The sequence below is a fragment of the Onychomys torridus genome, chromosome 22, assembly GCF_903995425.1.
Source record: "Onychomys torridus chromosome 22, mOncTor1.1, whole genome shotgun sequence".
Lineage (NCBI taxonomy): Eukaryota > Metazoa > Chordata > Mammalia > Rodentia > Cricetidae > Onychomys > Onychomys torridus.
In genome coordinates, this window is record NC_050464.1 from 14,752,018 (window position 1) to 14,774,906 (window position 22,889).

Below are 22,889 nucleotides of genomic sequence, written 5' to 3' on the forward strand. Positions count from 1 at the left end.
TCCAGTGCACCTACCCACCCACCCATGAATACAGACACAAATAATGATGATGATTGATGATGATGATGATGACGATGATAACATTAACCAACAACACAAAAAAATGAAGAAAACCTTATAAGATAGAGACAAAACAATATCCAGAAGGGAATTTATGGGTATTGAGGAAAAACTGATGCCATATGACAATACTTTATAGCATGTACCACTAAAAGAGAAGAAAAAAGCACACTTCATTCAGAGAGAGAGTGGATACTACTGACCAAAGTGTAAACTAATAAAATAAAAAACATGGAGGAAATCAATGAAAACAAAAGATTCCTCTTGGAAAATGTCTTCAGAGTTGGCAAAACATTAGCCAGGATTGTTCTAGAATTAGAGTGATGACTCAGATGACTAGCATGCATAGTGAAGAGGAAGGAGAATAATGCGATGGAAAACCCAAGGGCATGTAAAGGGATCCGACTCGTAATTGAGGGACTAGGACAATAGCTTCAATGATACAACTTAGCTAGAATGGACAGCTTCCTAGAAATACACAAATTGTAGAAACTGACTCGAAAAGAAATGCATTCAATGCATAATAAACCCGTGACATAATGAGAAGTTATTTGTTGCAAAGCAAATACACAGAGATCCATAGCGTTCCTCACAGTCTAGAGAAAATGGCAAACTATGACGAAAGGAGATTATCGTATCAATGTGTTCCAGGATCATACTTAATCTTACCTCCTTCTATCTAGCATTAAGTACAGAATTTAAAGTGCTGCTGATTTTTTTAAAAAATGCTATCCACAAGGAAAGCCTAAAACCAGAAGTTTTCAAAGATGAATTTTGCTAAATATTTAAAGAAAAGCATATACTATTTCTTCCAAAATATAGAAAGGACATGAAAACATCTCCAAAATTTTCCATAAGACAAATATTGCCCTAATACTAAGACCAGAGAAATATCTCACAGGAAAAGAAATCTATAAACTAACATCACTTGTAAATGTGGTTGCAAGATTTTCAACACAATATTAGCATACTAAATCAAGTGACTATAAGAAGAGTTATATTACCCTAACTCGGTAGGGTTCATCTCAAGGATGCTCTGCTGTATAACTGAGCATATCAATGCAAATGAAAATGAGCAAAACAGATGAACAGATGAAAAAAGCAGAAAAGCCAATACTCTTTTGTGATTAAAGACATGTCCTTAATTAATTCAGCACATTATATTAGATATTACTATACAACTCAGGAATTCCCCTTGAATATACATCAAAAAAACAACTGAAAACATATTGAAACAAAAACTTGCATAATATTCATAGCAAGACCAGGTAGTGGTGGTGCACACCTTTAATCCCAACACTTAGGAGGCAGAAGCAGGTGGATCTCTGCAAGTTCAAGGCCAGCCTGGTCTGCAAAGCAAATTCAGGACAGACTCTAAAGCTTCACAGAGAAACCTTTCTTGAAAAACAAAAACAAAAGAATATTCATAGCAGAACTGCTTCACAACAGCCAAAAAAGTCAAAACATTCCAAATATATCCATCAGTCACAGACAGAATATGACATGTCCATAAGATGGAATATAATTCTGTCACAGAAGAAATGAAATACTAATACACTCTTAAGATGCATGAACCTTTAACACACACTAATTTGAAAGCCAGATACAAAAGGTGACATTATGCAGTTCTATTTGTATGAAGTGTCCAGAATAGGCAAATCTGTGCAGTTTGAAAATAGACTTACTTGTTGGCTTATGCCTGAGGGAGGTAAGGAGTTAGTTAGTCATTAAAAATACAGAGTTTCTGAGGTGACAAAAAATGTTCCACAGCTGATAACAGTGATAGCTGAAAATATTTTAAATATACTGAAAACTGTCTTTTGGCCTGTTTAAGTGGACTACTGGCAACATATGCAGATTGTATTTTACTACACTGTTACTTAAAAAGACAGAAAGAATGAAAGTTAGGTCACTTACTCACTGTGAGGAACAATGGATCAAAGACATCAAACTTTAAGATCTTCTTTATTTTTTCCACAAAAGGATCCTGTGGATTATTGAGGGAATCAACATTCACACCAAATGATGTGGCAGTGATCACATCCATGCTGTAGGCCCCAAAAATGCTGAGGACAGAGAGAAATAGAAATTAACAGCCACACCTCTTCCTACTCCCCTAAGACACATAAGGTGTAAAGCAGGAGTAAATTCATGTCCAGCCAAGATAATCAGAGTGCCACACAGAAACCCTTTCTAGGATGCCCTTGTTCCTATCATACTCAATTGTGAGAAGTTTTTCAGGTGACAGTGTTGTACCTGTCTTTGTGCTCTGGGATGACATGGATACTACAGTGGTTAGTCTTAATTATCAAAATAACATAATCTAGAAATGCCTAGGAAGAAACTCTCAAGGAGGAATTGTTTATACCAAGTTGGACAGGCCTATGGGGTATTGCCTTGATTGTGTTAACTGATGTGGGAAGACATGATCCATGTCAGCATTCCCTAGATGTGGTAGTTCGAACATAATTGGCCCCCCAATAAGCTCATAGGGAGTGGCACTATTAGGAGGTGTGGCTTTGTTGAAGTAGATTCAGCCTTGTTGGAGGAAGTGTGTCACTGTGAGGATGGGCTTTGAGGTCTCCTATGCTCAAGATTCCACCCAATGTCCAAGTTCACTTCCTGTTGCCTGTGCAAGATGTAGAACTCTCAGCTACCTCTCTACCACCACATCTGCCTGCACACCACCGTGTCCCACCATGATGATAATGGACTGACTCTCTGAACTGTAAGCCACCCAATTAAACGTTTTCTTTTATAAGAGTCATTGTGGTCATGGCGTCTCTTCACAGCAATGGAAACCCTAAGACACTGGGTTCAGTCCTGAACTTTGTAAGTGTGGAAAAGATAAGCTATATATTAAGCTTGTGTGTATTCATTTTATGTTGTTCTTCACTGTGGATGTCAATTCTCTCCCTCTACCATGTGACTCCCAGGGATCTAACTCAGGTTATAACTTTGGTGGCAAGTGCCTTTACCCGCTGAACTGTCTTGCCAGACCATGGAAAGATTTACTATTTCATTGATACTCTCAAAAAGTTTATGATGGAATACCAATTGTTGGTCATTTTAACTTTCCTGGTACACACACACAGAGTCCTAATATGCACCGAGTACTTTCTCCATCCTTTTCTACTGAATCAACACTAACAAGTGTGTTTAGATAATGTCCCTTCTTTCTAAATTATCTTTTTTTTTCTAGAATTTCAAAAATGACAATTGAGTAGACAACTTAATAATGGATCCTGTATACAGAGGTGAGACTTGTTCTCAGTAAGTCACCCTACCTTCTCATAGGAGATACCCCTTTGCAGGGTGGCCCATTATAGTCCTAATACTGCTACAAGGATGTCACCAGTTTCCTCTGGTCTCAACTTCAGTAGTACTCTGAGCTGTTGTAATCAGTTGAAACACCATACAACTCACTTCCTACTGGTCCTGGAGTAACCTAACAATATGAACTTCAACTCCACAGCTAGCAGTTATGGAGTCTCCTAGCATTATTGTTATGATTTGAATGTGCAATATTCCCCCAGAGGATCATGCATTTGAACACTTGGTCCCTGGCTAGCGGCACTGTCTGTGAAAAGAAAATGTGGAAACTTGGAGGTAGAGCCTCATTAGAAGAAGCAAGTCATTTGGAACAGGCCTTGAGTCTCTATAGCCTGGCCATACTTTGTTCGGCCTAATTGTAGACAGGTGTGATCCGCTAGCTTCCTGCTCATTCCACCATGTCTTCATGTTGTGACATACTGGATCCCCCTAGAACTGTAAGCCAACATGAAGCCTTTCTTCCTTCAGTTGCTTTTGTCAGGGTCTTCTGTCACAGAAACAGAAAAAGAATTCACACAACAACCCAGCCCCCAACAACTGTTCCAGCACTCACTCTTTCATGGAGATGGAATCCCCATTCTTTGATCCATGCCTCATGTTTCTCACCAACATATCTGCATACTGGTTAATGATGGGGAGCATCTATGCACAAAACAAAATACCATCCATAGTGAGCTGAGGGGGCTCAGTTCCCAGTGGACACAGCTTTCCCAACAACAAAGCAAGAAGTCCCATTAACAAAAAGGGACATTCTTAGGAAGTTTCAACTCAGAGGACACTGCTTGGAAAAGGACTGTGATCTTCCACTCTACTTGTCCCCAGATCTGTTCCTCATGTTTCCAATGACAAGCTTATTACTTCATTACCTCCTTGAGCTTTCCACTGGTGAAAGTTGGAGACAGCAAGGCTCGGATTCTCTTCCATTCCTCATTCTCAGCGACGGTGATGGCTTTTTTCAAAATTCCCGATGGACCAAATACCTAGAATCCAAAGCAAAAGAGATGTTGCCCTGTATAGATTTGGAGAACTGCCAGGTTGTGGGGAAATGTGAACAGGCATCACTTACATACATATTATTTATAACTATGTCATTGAATGGCACAGGAAATGTGTGTTTCAAATGCTTTACTCTCTAGGAGGCTGGAGGTAGAGAAAGGAGGGTGTGTCAGTTGTGGAGGTCTGATAAAGGCAGGCTTCAGTTAATCGATGTATTAATATGCATGCATTTCAATATTTTGCCTAGCTTTACTGATAATATGTAATTAATAAATGCAACAAAAAATTTTAGTGCATGTGTTGCATGGAAAGTCACAGGAGCAGCAGCTAAAACTGAGCCAACTGTGGAAGAATAAAGTTTGTCTCCTTTAAAAGCAAATGCACACTCAACATTCTGTTCAACATTGCACTGGAGCTCCCAGCTATCATACTAAGTGGAGAAAAAATAAATAAAATAAAAATAAAAAGTATGTAGGAAGAAAAAACTTCCCTATTTTTTTATGAAAATAATGTCAAGATAGAGAATTCATGGAGGACATAAGCAAACATCTGGAACTTAGAAATGATTCAATTCACAAAAATTAAGGCACACTGGTAAGTGAGGAATATGCAAAACTACATTAAATACGCAATGACTTTCACAATCATTCCAAAGAAAATGAAATACTTTAGGTATGAATCTAACAAAATCTAACAACAGCAATAAAAGTGCTCATTAAAAAAAAATCAATGAAAATTTGAAGGAATGAAGAAATGTCAAGAATTCACAGATCAAAACAATCTGCTGGGGAGATGGCTCAAGGGTAGGAGGGCAGGAGGGCTTGTTCTTTAAGCATGAGGACCTGGGTTTGAATGTGAAGCAGCCACATTTTAAAACATTTTATGGCCATGGGTGCCTGTAACCCAGTGTTGGGGGAATGGAGACAGGCAGATACCAATAGCTCACTGACCCACCAGACTAGCCAAAACAGCAGAGTAGAACAGAACACATAACATCCTCCTCGGGGCCTCTGCAGGTTCACATAAGCACACACATGTATACACACATACATACAACTCTCACAAACACAAGATTCAGACTACTAAAATTTTGTGCTATAGACACACACACACACACACACACACACACACACACACACACACACAAAATAGAGTCTTATTTAGCCATAAAGAGGAACAAAATTATATTTACAGGAAAATAGATGGAACTGAAAATCACATTAAGTGAAGACAAATTCAGAAACATGAATATCACCTATCAGTGTCAATAAGAGTTTTTTAAAAAAAAAAAAAAACTATGTTCATACAACAAAATATTATACGGACTGGAGAGAAGGGTCAGCACTTAGGACTCACTGCACAGCCTCAGTGCAGGGGGAGGGGCTTGGACCTGTCTCAGCTGAATGTACCAGGCTCTGTTGACACCCCATGGGAGGCCTTACTTTCTTGTAGGAGGGAATGGGGGTGAGTCAGGGGGAAGGCTGTGATTGGTATGTAAAATGAATGAAAAATTCTTAATTTAAAAAAAAAGACTTGCTGCTCTTGCAGAGGACTGGAGTTTGGTCCCCAACACACATCAGCTGGCTCATAAATACCAGTAACTACAGCTCTAAAGGATCTGTGCCCTCTTCTGGCCTCTGTGGGCACCTACACACATGTGCACATGCACACACCAAGAGAAACACATATATATATACATAAAATAACTATTTAAAAAATAAAAAAGTCACAAGAAAGCCCACTGTTTTGTACAATAAATATATGCCAATGCTGTAGAAACTAAAGATAAAATGTTTTCTAAGCTATGTGTGGCAACTCTAATAGACAAGGATGTGGGAACCTCGTGGTGAAGGAACAATTCTGTACCTTGGCTGTTGATGGTTATACATAGGTGCACCAATGAACACGCATGGGATTACATGCCCTTTTGCACACACACTACAAAATAAAGAGATGTAAGACTGGTACTGAATAAAATGTATGGGTTATATAAATTTCCTGTCACAGAAACATACTAAATTCATAGTTATGTAAAATATCACCATTGAGACAAACAAGATGAGGAACATATGGACCATTGTTATGTATTGTGGGCCAATGCCCTATGAAATTGTAATTATTTCATGATAAAAACTAATATATTGCCAGGTGGTGGTGGCTCACACCTTTAGTCCCAGCACTTGGGAGGCAGAGGCAGGTGGCTCTCTGTAAGAACAAAGCAAGTTCCAGGACAGCCAGAGCTGTTATACAGAAAAACCTTGTTTAAAAAAACCACTAACATATAAAAACATCTGAGTTTGACTATCAAGCATGTATTAAAAAACCTGGATGTGGCCCTGTGCATCTGTAACCTCAGCTCTGTGAGGGACAGAAACTGGAGAATTGCCGGTGCTTACTGACTGACAGCCTGGCTCCAGGTTCAGTGAGAGACCCTGCCTTAAGGGAATAAGACAGATAGAGCAGGACATCTAACATCCTCCTCCGACTTCCATATGTGTGTAGGTATGTGCGTGGGCATGCATGTGCATATACTTAATGCACATGCACATAAACATTCATGCCTCAAAAAGACCCTAATACATAAATAAATAAATAGAGACTAAGATGTTTTAAATAGGCTCCTACCCGACGATTTGTGAAGGTAGAATAACATTCCTTCACCAGCACTCTCTTGATCATGTCTGGATCCGTGATAGCCAGCATAGGCTGTCGGCCCTCAAAAATCCTGCATTGGCAAAAACAAAGAGGATTAAACCCAGCCATCTAGATTTGACAGTTGGAGGCATGCCAAAGAATCCAGAATCTGATCCAGACGTTATATAACCAGCGCCTTAGTTATGCAACATGCTGCAACATGAGCATCTAGTTCAAGTCAGGGATTCTGACCACAGGTCACTGACATCTCACGAAACGAAGTGTGACATAGGACATTCAGGGAGGGGCAAACACAAAATAGCTCTACACAGAGATCATAACTAGAACTAAATGGGAGCATGTGTTTCCTGGATGGTGCCTACATGAATATTGCCCATGTACTATTTTTCATAATTTTGCATGATCAAAATATTAGAATACCAAAAAGGATATAAAGTGAATGTAAAATTGAAAGTGAGCAACTTAAGTTCAAAATGGTGTAAGATCCAGACACTGGACTGAAACTCAGGTGAACCATTCCTGAACCATCAAGTCCTAGAGAAAAGTCAAAATATGTGAATTTCTCTGCCAAATTCTATCTGCAAAGCATAACACTGGGAAACATATAGGACCTTTGGTAGGAAAAGTCCCCCAAAACCTTTGTAATGCATAGCTTACACTCAAGATCCTGTGGGCTTTAACATTTCCCATCTCCCCAATGCAAGTTGCCATAATACTTACCCCCACATTTTCCCATATTTTTTATAACATTGCTTGTCAAATTCCCAGAATCCCTGAAAAGAGAAAGAAAATAAAAATCCATAACTATTTTAAATATACTCTTCTTACCTCTAGTTGGGGCACAAATGATTTGGATCTTACAAAACCAGGTTTACTATCTATCCCTAGACAGCATTGAGAGGGGCATTCTTATTCGTCACTGTTGGAGTGGAAAGGAGATTAAATTGCTAGAGGTATGTGAAATGGGGATATTAAAGTTTCCCGAATTTTCTCCCAACATTGCAAATGCACAAAAACTCACCCTTGATTGTGAATAATTGCCTATGCTTGGCCACTTACCCTTCGCTACAAATAACAGCTAACAGCATGTCTCTAAAGATTTCACTTCTCTACATGCTGTCCCTAAAATCCCAAGACTCTCTAAACTGTTCCTTCCATAGACACAATGAGGAAACAGAAACTAAGGGAATGCCAGTGAGGTCCACTTAACTCCTGACCCAGCATCTTTGTCATTTATTCCATGCCTCTTTCCTTAGAAGACTAACAGAATTATAACAGTGAAGAAACCAGTGGCCTCCTTTAATTTAGAGCATTCAGTCTCCAGCAAGTTGCTGAGTGAGAAGGCAAGTGAATAAGAATGATAATGAGTGGGTGGAAGAGACAGCACAGTGGTTAAGAGCATTGCCTGGTGTGCCAGAGGACCAGGGTTCAATTCCCAGCACCCAGATAGCAGCTGTCTGTAATTGCAGTTCTAGGGGGACACCTTTGTGAGCACTCAGTCATACACAGACTTGTATGCAGGCAAAATACCCATACACATAAAAAAAATTTATTTTTAAAAAATAACAAAGAGGCCGGGTGGTGGTGGCACACGCCTTTAATCCCAACACTCAGGAGGCAGAGCCAGGCGGATCTCTGTGAGTTCAAGACCAGCCTGGGCTACCAAGTGAGTTCCAGGAAAGGCACAAAGCTATGCTATACAGGGAAACCCTGTCTCTAAAAACCAAAAATAAATAAATAGATAGATAGATAGATAGATAGATAGATAGATAGATAGATAGATATAGAGAGATAGAGAGATAGATAAGTAAATAAATAACAAAGAGAATTTGCCTTTATGGCTCTCTGGCAGCATGGAAAAAATGGGGAGATGCCACTTCTACACAGAACACAGCAAAGGAAAGTACTTTCTCCTCTACACATAACATTGGAAATGAAATACTTGCTCTGAGTCTCTGACACTTCAAAAGAAAACTTCTGCTAAGTTTCAGTTATAAGTTCTAATTATGCAAATAAAAATTCCAGAAGCATGGCTGTCCCTTGCTAGAATCTGCACTGGGGACAAAGGACATTGCCCTTGGAGGATCACAAGTCTGAACATCAAGTCCTCAACACAAGTGTTGATATGTCAGAGGTCTGAGCTGATGAACTGTGCCAAACCGGATTCTCCAAAGACTAACAGCAAGGCCTTTGAGAAGCTGATCTTGTCTCAGATGGAAGCCAAACATTGTTTCTAAAATGCTACCTCAGTTCTACTCAAGATCTTGCCTTTTTATTGATGGAACTAAGCCATCCTTGGCAACCACAAGAGGAAAGATAGGGAGCCCAGTGAACACTCACCTTCTGGTAGTAAGCAAAAATTGAACCCAAGAAAGGCAGAGGCTTGGGCCCAGGAATTCCCAACTTTTTAAAAATCCCATGTGAATGGGTTCCATACCTATGAAGTGAAAGAGAAAACCAGTACATTAGGATTGTCATTGTATGCTAATGTGGCTCACCAGTCGTGGATAAGACACTATAAAATTCAAACATAGGAGGCAACATGTAGGCAACAAATAACAAAAACTCAAACAGCAATGACTATTTCTGGTCTTCATGTCTTCTCTAGAATTCTCCATGGGACTCTCAAAGACCACAAAGGTTATCTTGAAAGGTAAGTAAAATTCGGGGTCTCTAAATCTTAACGTTGATCATTATTAAATGTCAGGAAACTTGAGTTTGAGTGTTCATGGGACATCCAGGCTGAATTCTTGTATGTTCACTTGCTCTTATTTAGGAAACTGATTGGATGCTAATCGGCTGTCCTTCAGTGAGAGCCACAACCAGCAAGTGTATCTGAGAGTTTTCTCTTGAGAGAGGAGGCATAGTCTCCACTTCCTGGTAACTCATACCTGAAGGTATTTCATTTCATCACTGGCCTATCCTCTTCCTTATCCACCTATACTAAGGGATTCCCACAACTGGACAGACAGGTATATCAAACTCTGATGAATTTTTTAAAACCTGATAAGCAAGTTTATTTCAAAGCATACAGACAATCTATACCATGTATTTGTTTACACATTAGGCTCCTATTCCTGGCACTATCAAAAACAAATGAGTAAATACATCAGTTGTCGCAAATATTGAAAGCAACAGCCCCACTTTAACCTTTTGAAGGAAGGTCCTGGGATAGCTAAAGCTGAATAGAAAGAAGGAAATGAAACATTTCCATTAATTGTAAAATATCAGGTGGAAAAGATGTTGCCACAATACTTTAAATACTTACCTATTGCTTTAAAGATAAATAAAAATAAACCACATTTGAATTTTTCATTTGCACATCATTACGAGTGTCTACCCTTCCTTAGAGTAAAATGGTAACAGAAGTCACAGACTCATAGGCTCTCTCTCTCTCTCTCTCTCTCTCTCTCTCTCTCTCTCTCTCTCTCTCTCTCTCACACACACACACACACACACACACACACACAGAGAGAGAGAGAGAGAGAGACAGAGAGACAGAGAGAGGGAGAGGAGGGAGGGGAGAGAGAGAGAGAGAGAAAGAAAGGAAGGAAGGAAGGAAGGAAGGAAGGAAGGAAGGAAGGAAGGAAGGAAGGAAGAACAAACAGTGGTTCTCAACCTTCCTAACGCTGCAACCCTTTAATACAGTTCCTCATGTGGTGGTGACCCCACCCATAAAATTATTTCATTACTACTTCATAACTGTAATTTTGCTACAGTTATAAATCATAATGTAAACATCTGATATGCAGAGTATCTGATATGTGACCCCTGAGAAAGGGTCATTTGACCCCCAAAGGGCTCTCGACCCACAGGTTGAGAACAGTTGTAGTAGAATGAGCTAGGGCTGGTGGCCACACATGCTTTGAGTCCCAGAAATCGGGATAACCTCGCCTCACTTGCACAGGAATCCCTTCACTGAAAGCAAATCCTGAGATGGATGTTTTGACCGGTGCTCCCAGTAGAACTTAGAATTTGGGTTACAGATTTCCCGCCTTTTGAGGATGCCAGTAGATCTCAAAGCCAGGTGGAAGTAACTCCTTATGCTGAGGCTAGTGGATTTGAAGGGAAAGAACCAAAGTCAGGTCTGCTTTGCTCTACAGATTCATCATTTATGGGGACTAGAGAGATGGCTCAGTGGTTAAGAGCACTTGTTGCTCTTGCAGAGGGCCCGGATTCAATTCCCAGCATCTACATGGTGGCTCACAGCCATCTTTATGTAACTCCAGTTCCAAAGGATAAGATGTCCTCTACTGACTTCTATGGGCAACAATAATACATGTAGTGTGCATACATACATGCAGACCAAGCACCCACATAAAATAAAATAATCAAATATAATACAAAAAGATTCATTACTTAGAAGCAAATAGTTCAGCATGTTATAGGTAGAAGGACTGAATTTGGGGAAGACAGAGAGCTCCGGAGAAGGATAATAAAACAAGGAATAATCTGAGCCTACCGTACAGCCTGGAGTATACTAGGAGCATTGTATAAATGGTCTTAGAGGTGGGACAAGGGAACAGAAACTAGCTATGTGCACATGAGGCAACACTACACATCTCGTGCATCAGAGGACACAGGCAAAGATGACACATCCCCACAATCCCAAGACCTTGCATAAGAGGCCTCCTCCCATCACACACAGTGACCAGCTATTTGTAACCTGCTTCTACTGAGCTCTGGTTGGATAATCTGGGGATACCCCAAGTCTAACTGAGGTCACTTGATCCTCCTATCCACAGAAAGTGGAGTTTAGTAGAAGGGGAAGGCCTACTTATCCCCTTGGATGGATTTGCATAAGACCAACAGCAACACCTTAGATCTTAGCATCTCACACTCAGGCAACATCCCCTTCATTTTCTCCTTGGATTTTCCAAACAGGTAGAAGAAAGAATTATCCAATTCACATCTCCAAGTCTTGATCACTGAGGAGAGAAGCCTGGACAGTTTACTCACAGGTAGAGGAGCACCAGGCTGGTTACCAGGAGCATCCAGGTTTCCATGGAAAAGTTTGGAATCAGGTCCATTGCCGCTTTCTTTAATCAAGTCTCTCTTTTGTGTTTTATTCTCAGCTCTGTGTGTTGTACCTTTCAGGTCTGAACCTGATGAGTTCCCTTCCCCACCCAGCTGTGACTCAAGGAGGCCAGCCTGCAGTGCTTAAGTACTGGGAAAGGGGTTGGGCTGGCCTTGCAGCCAATGAAAACACCAGAGTGCCCCACCCACAGTTCCATGAGTCAGGTGCACTCTCTATCTTAGCAGCTTGGGCATGGTACCATGGATGTGCCCACTTTGATCTTTGAGTTCATTTGGTAATAAACATTAACCAAAAAAATGCAACCAGTGATTTCATTATCACTGAGTGCAAAGGTTATTGCTTCTTATCAGAAACTTATTTAATGAAATCCTTGGCTTTAATTCTTCTCTAGTGCTTCTGTACTTGTTTGTTTTCTGTAGTTGTGATTTAAAAAACACAACCTGGGGTAAAGAGTTTATTTCATATTGCAACTTACAAAGGGAAGTCAGGGCAGAAAGTCAAGGTATGAATCTGCAGGTAAGAACTGAAGCAGAGCCCATGGCTACTTACAGGCTCACTCCCTATGGCTTGGTCAGCCTGATTTATTCCCCGCTGGAAATGGTTCAGAGAGCTGGGAAGGGTCCAAGGATCAAAGACCCTGGAAAGTGAGAGTTTCCTTTCCTTCTCCTTTATAGACTATTTACATAGTGTCTTCTGAGTTTTTTGGAGGGGTGTGTGTGTGTGTGTGTGTGTGTGTGTGTGTGTGTGTGTGTGTGTGTGTGTATGTTCACATTCTGTTTTGTTGTATGCAGCCCATGGTCAGAGGATTTGGTGGTTTGAATGAAAATAGCCCCTGTAGGCCTATATATTTGAACACTTATTCCACTGCTTGGGAATAATTAGGAGGTGTGGCCTTGTTGGAGGAGGTGTGTCACTGGGAGTGGACTTTGAAGTTTCTAAAGGCCAAACCATTCCTAGTTAGCCATCTCTCTCATTGCCTCTTGCCTTTGGATTGGATGTAAATTCTCAGCTACTGCTCCAGTGCCATCCCTGCCTGCCTGCCACTATGCTTGATGATCATGAACTCACCCTCTGAAACTAAGTTGCCTTGGCCATGGTGTCTCTTCACCACAGTCCAACAGTTACAAAGAAAAAGGGGTTTCGATCCTTCCTCTGTCATTGGTTTTCCTATATGTCAATCTTGATGCCTCTGGAACCTCCTTCCCTGCTGTTCTCCTACATCAGGTGTAGCTGATAGGTTTATTTCCACATCCTCTCCTGCATTCCTACCATTGTCAGGAAGATCAATGGAACCAGAGATCACCATGTTAAGCAAAATAAGTCAGATTCAGAAAGACAAGCATTGCATCTTTCTAGGTTTTACTTTATTTTTTCAGTCATGTTGGGAGTGGATGCACATGTATGCCCATGAGTGGGTACCAGCAGAGGCCAGAAAAGTACAGTGGACTAGAACTCCCCTAGAACGGGAGTTGTGAGCTACTCAATATAGATGCTGGGCACCAAACTCCAATCCTCTGTAAGAGCAGCAAGTGTTCTTAACCACTTAGCCACCTCTCCAAGGGGCCTAGACAGAGAAGAATGGTTATAAAGGAATAAAGAGGGGACCATGCGGGGGTAATGAGAGGAAATATAATCAAAGGATCTTATGTAAAAGTTCATATTGAACTCCCTTAGAATTTTGGACAATTTGTTACACTAATTAAAAACAAAGCCAAGTAATTTGTGGTGGGACAGTAATAAAACTGTCTTGACTGGCATCTCAGGTACTGGCTACATTGCACCTCACCCATCACAGGCTCAATGGTGTAAAACCTTAAAGTCATTTGAAAGATTGCTTTGGGAGTTTCAGGGCAACCTGCTCACAGAGCCACCTTGCTGTGACAGTGTCCCTGAGAAGATGGAACACAAACACCTATTAACCCCAGATAAGTAACTGATGACAGACCAAAACAACAATTACACCAAAGTCCAACTTGGCAAATCAGCTGCCTTGTTGAGATTACTTGCAGGAGTAGGGGTGAGGAGTTCCTTATTGGAACATGGATAGCTCAAAGACGTCACGCAAAGTTTGCTCATCCATCCCAGTAAGAGTGATGAATCAACCACAAAAAAAAAAAAAAAAAAAAAAAAAAAAAAAAAAAAAAAAAAAAAAAAAAACTTGAGCCCTGTAACTCTCTGGACATTTTTCAGGTACCTTAATAGGTCATAGAGTCTCCTCTCCTCAGCAATCCTTAGTGCTCATAAAGCTTTGAGAGGGGAGGGCCTTGTACATCTGATCAACCTCAAGGACTAACTGAACCTTTTGAGTTGTTCCCTTCCTGGGTCTTAATAAGCTTCCCTCTAGAATTTCACGAGTGTTGCCCAGATTCGTTTTTGAATTTCCTGAGATTTAAGGCATTCCCTTCCAGGATGGATGGACTCAGAGAAAACCGCCACAGGACAACCCAAACAAGTGCTTGTGCACAATCAACCATCAAGTCACACGTAGGATGCCACAGCTGTGGTCCAAATGGGCCCTGTGACTGCTGTATCTGTTAGCAGAACTTGTTGGCATCTGAATTCCATAGGAATGCAGATTGTGAGCATTGGGGGAGAAGGGGGTCACAGAGGTTTCCATAATACTGCACAGGACAGCCAGAAGGACAGGTCCTGTGTTCAAGTCACAGTCCCCATGGCAGTTCGTGAAAAGGGGACAGGTGAAACTACAAGAGTAATAATAATGCTGTAGTAGAGACCCCCACGAAGGAACTCTAGCCAGCCCAAGCGTGGCGAGCATGGCTCTGGCAGGCCTCGCCCTTCTCCCCCATTCCCTCTGTCTTGCTAGAAACCGTTACGTTACATTCCTAAAGCTAGCCACCAAGGTCTATTCCTTTATTTGACCTCTTCTTCCTCCTGAAACTGACCACCAAGGTCCAGCTATCAAAGTATTGAAATTCAGCAATCAGAAGCCCCCTTCCGCTGCCTTAATTAACATGCCCAATTAAATTAAACACCTCATCCTAACATGGGGTTTCCCATTTTACCTTTATAAACTGCCTTTGCCTATGAGCATGTCTGTCTCCCTCTATCCAGAGGCAGTCCTTTGTCACCCCAGGACAAAGGCCCCTTCCCCTTCTCCCTTGTTCCCTTCCCCTTCTCCCTCTTCCACTGTCTCCTGTCTTTGTCTCTTATCCCTACCCTTTGACCCTCTGGGGCAAATAAATCTCCCTTGCGCCAGAAACTTGGTCTTGGGGTGTCCTGAGCAGATAATGGTCCCAACACCCCAGATGCTGGAGATAGGCATCTACAACATCTACTGAAAAAAGACAAGGCCAGTCAGCAGAGGGTAATATGAATGGCAGCCAGCAAGTCTGTAGGGACAGAGCTGTGTATGCTACCATCTGATCTGAATGACAGATATGGAGCCAGAGGCCCAGTGTCTGAATACCCTGTGGTCTAGGTGTACCACTGTCCCTTTTCACAAGGTCCTTCTATCTCTGTAGCAGAAGGGAGCCTTGATTAAAAGCACACATGTGGTTCACGTCTGGAATCTCTGGGATGACAGGATCCTACACAAAGATATGAAAAGAAATAGAAAGGAGCTTGGGTATTTCTTGCAGGCTGCAAGAATATATTACAGAGATTCAGATGTGTTATTAAAGCTATACCTTGACCGGCCAAGGGTCCTGGCAAAAGGCAAGCCATTTATTATGAATATTTGGTGCTTTTATACTCCAGCTGTCTTCTACTATGAAATTCCTACGTGCTCAAATATTTTCAGACCTGCTGAACTTCTAGGTAACTTCCTTGCGGGTGCCTGGATAAGGTCAGGTTAGCAAAGACAAGCTTGTGGGAGATGCATACATTTGTTTCTTGCAAATGAAGCTCAGACTGTCCCCCTAACCTGAGGCCTAGTGGCTCTCCAGAGCAACTGACTGAGAACAAAAGAGGTTTTTACATATCAAGGTGAGAGGTAGAATAACATTCCTGAGGAGGAAGAGAACCTCATGCCAGGGGAAGGAAGGGCAGGCATTTTCCGTAGAAACAGAACAGCATGGCGAGAGAAGAGAGGATAACAGAGGTTCCATAGAGGGCAAGCAGATCTCAGGTAGAGTTTTCTGAGTGTCAGGAGTAGAGAGTAGCAGAGATGGAGAAAGAGGATACAGAGGACAAAGATGAGGCTGGAAGCACAGGAGTTTACTCGTTAGCAGGGCTCTGAATTGGGGAGCTGGAAGGGACTGTCGTTATGGAGACAGGATTTCATCCCAGAGAAATAGAGTAGACGGATATAGAGGCTGGCATGTCTAGAGTTATTTCTCCTGCCTTGAACGCCTGGTGGAGCCATAGCTGAATTGATAGAATTTTGTCTTAGAGGAATAAAGTTAACAGACATAAGAACATAGTGTACGTAGATTTTTTTTTCCCTCAGATATCCCATGCCAGAGGTACCAAACCCCCGGGAACCCTGGGTACTCCGTAGGTAATAAAGGCACACATGGGAACCTGAAGATGTGCAGATGAAGATGAACTAGGGTTGAAACTCCACTGAATTCTCACACATTTCTGTCGTTTTCCTTCACTTCACCAGGCGATGTCCTATAGAGTCCTGCTGCTATCCCCATTTCAGAGGTGTTAAAACTGAGTTTCAGTGACTGTCAGCAGCTTTACAATTGCAATTTTTATTTTTTATTTTTTTAGATTTTTTTTTCATTGTATGTGTGAGAATGTTTTACCTATATGTGTTTATGTCCACCATAAGCATGCCTGATGACCTAAGAAATCAGAAGAGGGCATCAGATCCCCTGGAATTGGAATCACAGGTAGTTTTGAGCCACCATGTGGGTACTGGAAACCAAACCTAGGTTCTCAGTAAGAGCAACAAATACTTTTAACGGCTGAATCATCTCTCCAACCCCACATATCAACCTTTATGGTCACAAAAACATTATCTATTAAGTAAATATGGAGGGAGATTTAACTCCTTTAGTTGGGACTGGGGATATGACTCAATTGGTAGAGTGCTTGCCTGTTATGCCCAAGACCCTGGATTTGATCCCAAGTACTAGATATAACCTGGCACAGTGGCACAAAGCTGTAATCCCTTGGGAGGTTAAAGATCGGGAGTTCAAGGTTATCCTCTGCAATTTAGAAAGTGTAAACCCCACTAGAGGAAGCCCATGAACTGTGGACTGGTGACAGTGAAGCACCCATAGCACTGGACTAGGCCCTCTGGATACGGAGGACGGTTGTTTGGCTCCAACTGTTTGGGGGGCACCCAGGCAAGGGGATCAGGATCAGTTCCTGGTGCATGGGCAGGCTTCTGGGAATCTAGTGCCTGTGGTGCAGCACCTTGAGCAGCCTTGGTGCAGTGGGAAGGGGCTTGGACCTGCCTAGGCTCAGTGTGCCTGGCTCTGCTGACTCCCCATGGGAGACCTCGATTTGGGGGATGTGAGGATGTGGGGTGGCTTGGGAGAGAGGGCTGGGGGTGGGAGGAGGGAGGAGGTGGGGCCTGTAGGTGGTATGTGGAGTGAGTAGAGAATTTCTTAATAAAGAAAAATGAAAAAAAAAAAAAGTGTGAAGCCAACCTGGATACATGAGATTCAGCCAAAAAGAGGGAGGAGCTTGAGAGATGGTTCAGTTAATAAAGTAAACAAAGGCTGCCATGCAAGCACCAGGATATGAGTTCAGATCCTCAGAACATACATGAAAGAAAAGTCACATACAGCTGTGAGCCTGTAGCCCCAGCCTGGTGAAGACAGGCAGATCTCTGAGGATCCCCAGCCCATCAGCCTAACCTAATCAATGAGCCTCATAAAGGTGAAGGGTATGGGGAGATGGTTCATTAAGTAACAGTATTTGCTGGGTTTTGTTTGGTTTTGGTTTGGTTTGGTTTGGTTTGGTCTGGAGCCCCTGGCCTCTGTGTGCAATTGTGTGCATGTGACATACACACACAGACATAAGTGTGGAAGTAAAAATAAATCTTTAAAAAGAATGAAGGTGGAGAGTGATTGGGCAAGACAATTGATGTCAGTCTCAGGACTCTGCACACACATGCTTGCATATGTACTCATGTGCATACAACACATGCACACAGAGAATTGTTGTGGCAGACTAATAGCATCGCCCATTCCTTGACTGTGGGAAGAGGCTGGAGATTCAAGATTGCAACAGCAATCTGGCTGAAGTTCCGATTCTTGCCTGTGCTTCCCCACTCAGCCAATCCAGTAGGTGTCTTCTAGAACTAATACTCATTCTTATCATGGCAGGGACAAACAAGAGTCAAGTCACAGCAATGTAAGGGTGTTGTGTGGAAGCTCCCTTTCTATGCCCCCAACCAAAGAGCACAGCATCCATGAAAACAGGAAGGGATACTGTTGAGGACTTAATGAACTCACCCAAATCCAAAACCCTTTTTGTACTTTTAAAATGTAAATCCAGGCTAAGGAAGAAACTCAGTGAATGGGGTGCTCACCACATAAGTTTGAGGATCTGAATTGGATCCCCTTAAATCCAAGCATGAAAAGCCATGCCTGTGCCACCAGCACTTGGAAGGCAAAGGCAGGTGGATCTCTGTGAGTTTGACTCCAGTCTGGTCTACAAAGTGAGTTCCAGGACAGCCAGGGTGGTTACACAGAGAAACCTTGTCTCAAAAAAAATCCACGCCTGTGACACCAGTGATAGGAAACAAAGACAGGAAGGATCCCTTGGGGTTAATGGCCAGTCAATGTAGCCAAATCAACAATATCCAAATCCAGTGAGTGACCCTGTCTCAAAAAGTGAGGTGGCCATGGGAGGCCTGCCCCCCCACCCCCATCCTGAACAGAAGCAGAGGAGGAGTGGATTGGGGGTAGGGGGAGGTGGGAGAAGGGAATGGGAGGTGAGGAGGGAGAGGAAACCATGGTCAGGATATAAAATAAATGAATAAATTTAATAAATAAATAAAGTGAGGCAGAGCAGCAATTGAGGAAAACACTCGATATTGATCCTTGGTCCCAAACCCGCAGTTTCACAATGCAAAAGCAAACAGACACACAACCATGCACAAGAGGTAAAACCCATCTGTAATTGATCATGGTTCGCTCTGAAAAACCTACTTAGTTAAGAGGATCCTGTGACTATATGTAATATGGCCTTCCCCTGTCCTATCCACCTATTAGCCTGTAGTCTCACTGGGTGGGATAGCCTGGTTATTCCTTGAGATTATAGCCCGGGCAGCATTAGGCTAACCCACTGTGTAAGGTCTTAGCCTATTAACGAAGGAATGCTGCTGTGAACCTTGCTCTATGTGAGGTAATAATTTTCAGCATGAAGAAACAGGTACACTGAGAACTGAGCTGAAGATGTGAAGGTACATACTGTGTGCCTGAAGTGCATCCTCACCTCTGACTTGTATCGAAGCATTCACTGCCTGCTGGACTTGGAATGGACAGATGACTCACAGCCAGGCGTAAACTGAGTAACAGCCAGATGCAGCCCTGGTTGCAGACAGGAACAGTTGTTAACGAAAGTACACTGAGCTGAAATTAATCACCCAGGTATTAGATACATACAGCCTTATCAATATTGAATTGCTTATCTTTTCCTGTGCCCCTACCAAGACAAAGTTCGTTCTTTCATAACAGTAAAGAAATCATTAAGCTCAGAAATAAATATAAGCATGCTTATTGATCTGTTCCCAGTTTTAGTTTGAAAAAAAAAAAAAAGGCTGGACTCTGGGAATCCCATGAGAAGAGGCTGAGCCTCCCATTCCCCATGTGATAATTAAGGAGATGGATATATTTGAAGGACAAAGAGGGAGACTTAATCCCTGAGACCATATTAGGAATGGATAAAAGGATTCATTGACTCCAAGTCTGTCTCCTAAGGTCTAACAGGAGCTTTTGGATTGTGTGTGTGTGTGTGTGTGTGTGTGTGTGTGTGTGTGTGTCTGTCTGTCTGTCTGTCTCTGTCTGTCTGTCTGTGTGTAGTGTATGCATGTGTGTGTGCAGTTGCACCCACCCTTATGAACACGTGTCTTCCTCTATTGCTTCTGCATTTTTGTATATACTTTTTTAATTTTACTACATTTTAAAGTCTGTTTTGGGATGTGTGGGTGTGTGTTACAGCATGCATATGAAAATCAGGCTGACAAATTTATTCTCTCCTTTCACTATGCAGGTCCCACAGATGGAACTTCAGTCTTCAGACTTGGCCACAAGTGACTTTATCCGCTTGAGCATATTAGATTCAAATTTCATAAGTCACAATCTTTTTTAATACTTATTTTTAATCATGTGTATGGGGACAATGGTGCACATGAATGCAGTTGCGAATCTAGGCCAGAAGAGGGAGACAAATCCCCTGTAGCTGTAGTTACACCTTGTCAACAGTTAGAAGCAGAAGTGGGGAATGAGGTCACCTGAAAGAGAAATATATACTCTTAGCCACTGAGCCATCTCTCGGTCCCACCTGCTTCTGTTTGTAGATACACTCTTTTTTTTTTTTTTTAATGTGTATGAGTGTTTTGCCTGTGTGTGTGTGTATACACACTGCATGCATGCTTGGTACCCACGGAGGCTAGAATGAGTGTTGAAGAAGACCCTCAAGTTGGAATTACAGATAGTTGTGAGCCACCGTGTGGGTGCTAGAAACATAGCCCAAGCATTCTGCAAGAGCAACAAGTGCTCTTAACTGCTGACCCATCTCTCTAGTACTCCCCCACCCCCGTTTTTAGCGCGTGCACGTGTGTGTGTGTGTGTGTGTGTGTGTGTGTACCCACACATGTACAGAGTAAAGTGCATTTTATTAAGATAAGGTGTCTCACAGAATCAACTAAGCAGATTTCACAGAGAGTGAAGCAGCACTCACACAGCCTGCATGGGTCTGTGCTAGGTCCTCTGCATACATGTTATAGTTGTTTAGTTTGGGGTTTTTGTGGAACTCCTAACAGTGGGAGTCAGGGTGTCTCCAACTTTTTTGCCTGCACTTGGGACCCTTTTCCTCCTACTGGGTTGCCTCATTCAACCTTGATACGGGGTTTGTGCCTAGTCTTATTGCATCGTGTTATGTCCTGTTCAGCTGATACCCTAGGAGGCCTGCTCTTTTCTGAAGGGAAACAGAGGAGCAGTAGACTGGGGGTTGGGAGGGGGCAACTTGGAGGAGTGGAGTGAGGGGACACTGCGGTTGGGTTGTATTGTATGAGAGAATAAAAATAAAATAAGTTATCATTGAATGTGGAAAAAGATAAGGTCTCTCAATTGGTATTTTTGTAATATGTCTGTATGTGGTGTACGCACATGTGTGTGTGTTCATATCTGCATGTGTGGAGATGCACATGAGGTTAGGGAGGTTCATGTGTATGTGTGCACATGCCTGTGGAGGCCCAAGGTTGGTGCTGAGTGTCTTCTCTGGTCACTCTCTACTTGTTCTAGTTTGATCTCTCTTGCTGTCATTCAAAGCTTGGCCCAAAACCAACACAGAGGAGGAAAGGATTGCTTGGCTTAGACGTCCAGATCGCAGTCCTCCTTTGAGGAAAGTCAGGCAGGGTGCCACTCAGGAAAGCAGAGGCTGGAACTGCGGAGGGATGCTCCAGGCTGGCTTGCTCACTTGTTTGCTTGCAGACCCATGCTTCCTTACATGGGAAGGGACCACATGTCCAGTGGTGCAGCCTACAGTGAGATGAGCCCTGCGTGAATTAATAATCAAGACAATCACACACACACACACACACACACACACACACACACACACACACACACACAGAGGCAACTCCTCAGTTGAGTTTTTCCGTTTCACACCACTCCAGGCTGAAAACTAAGGCTAACCACCATTGCCTCATATACTGAAGCAGGAGTGGTCAGTTGACCTGGAGCGAGTCAATATGGCTAGTTTCACTAGCCAGATGGCTCTAGGCTTGCCTTGTCTCTTCCTCCCAAGGGTAGAATTACAGGAGGCCTGTCACACCCACATGAGTTCTGAGAATCTCAACTCCAACTATCATACTTGTGCTTAAAGCTTTAACTGCAGAGCCATCTCCACAGCCCTGGTTGTTTTCTTTAATTGTGCAGATTAATAAGTTTTGCTCTGATACCACAATATATGCATAATTGATCGTATCTCTCCATCCTCCTTCTACCCCCACCCTCTTTGCTCCCATCACCCACTTTCCTGTCTCTGATAATCCCTCTTCTATTTCCAGGGTGTCACCGAGATCTCTAATAACCTCTTATGCTCAAATATCAAAAGCGTGGCTTCCAGTGGGACAACGTTGAGACACAAAGCCTTTGGGAAGTGATTGAGCATGAGGGCTCTGACCTCATCAGTGGATCAGCCCGCCGCCGATGGATCCATCATTTCACGGGCTACTGGGAAATGGTGGAGACTTTAGCATGTGCTACAAATTGTGCTATTACCATCCCTGGCCAGGAAGGTCTGGCTCTGGGAGTTCCTAAAAGTCTGAGTCTGGACATGAAAACAAGAATGGAAAAGAAGTGAAACATGAAAGTGGTTGGGTTTGGTACAGTAATGCCAGGAAGGCGCAGAAGGGATGTTGGCCACCCTGAGTTCTGTCTCCCAGGAAACAGCGGTGGGGAACAGCGGTAGGAGGCCAGAAGTGTGCACAGTCAAGCAGTCTCGGTGTTTAGAAGTTTTCTCTGGATTGACTACACACTATTGACAGCAATAGAAAAGCAGTGTTGCCTGGGGGCAGTTTCGTCTCTAGTCAAAAGACGATTATTCGACACACCTCCTGTTCTTGGAAGCCAAGATCAGGGGAAGAGAGCATGACGCACAGAAAAGGGCAAGTCTGAACAGCAAGATGGAGCTGGTTCCCTTAGGGTTAGTGCAACGA

At 42.6% G+C, this 22,889-nt stretch overlaps 1 protein-coding gene across 1 annotated transcript in view; it reads right to left on the reverse strand.

The window, feature by feature from the left end:
• The window catches only part of LOC118572630 (cytochrome P450 3A9-like), a 36,475-nt gene that overhangs the window by 12,888 nt on the left and 698 nt on the right, over positions 1-22,889 (reverse strand). Inside the window, exons 2-8 of the mRNA XM_036172356.1 lie at positions 19,442-19,578; positions 9,385-9,481; positions 7,765-7,817; positions 7,015-7,114; positions 4,260-4,373; positions 3,947-4,035; positions 1,978-2,126 (exon numbers count right to left, since the gene is read on the reverse strand). Coding sequence (XP_036028249.1) covers positions 1,978-2,126; positions 3,947-4,035; positions 4,260-4,373; positions 7,015-7,114; positions 7,765-7,817; positions 9,385-9,481; positions 19,442-19,578 — 739 coding nt within the window. The remainder of the gene's footprint in view (positions 1-1,977; positions 2,127-3,946; positions 4,036-4,259; positions 4,374-7,014; positions 7,115-7,764; positions 7,818-9,384; positions 9,482-19,441; positions 19,579-22,889) is intronic.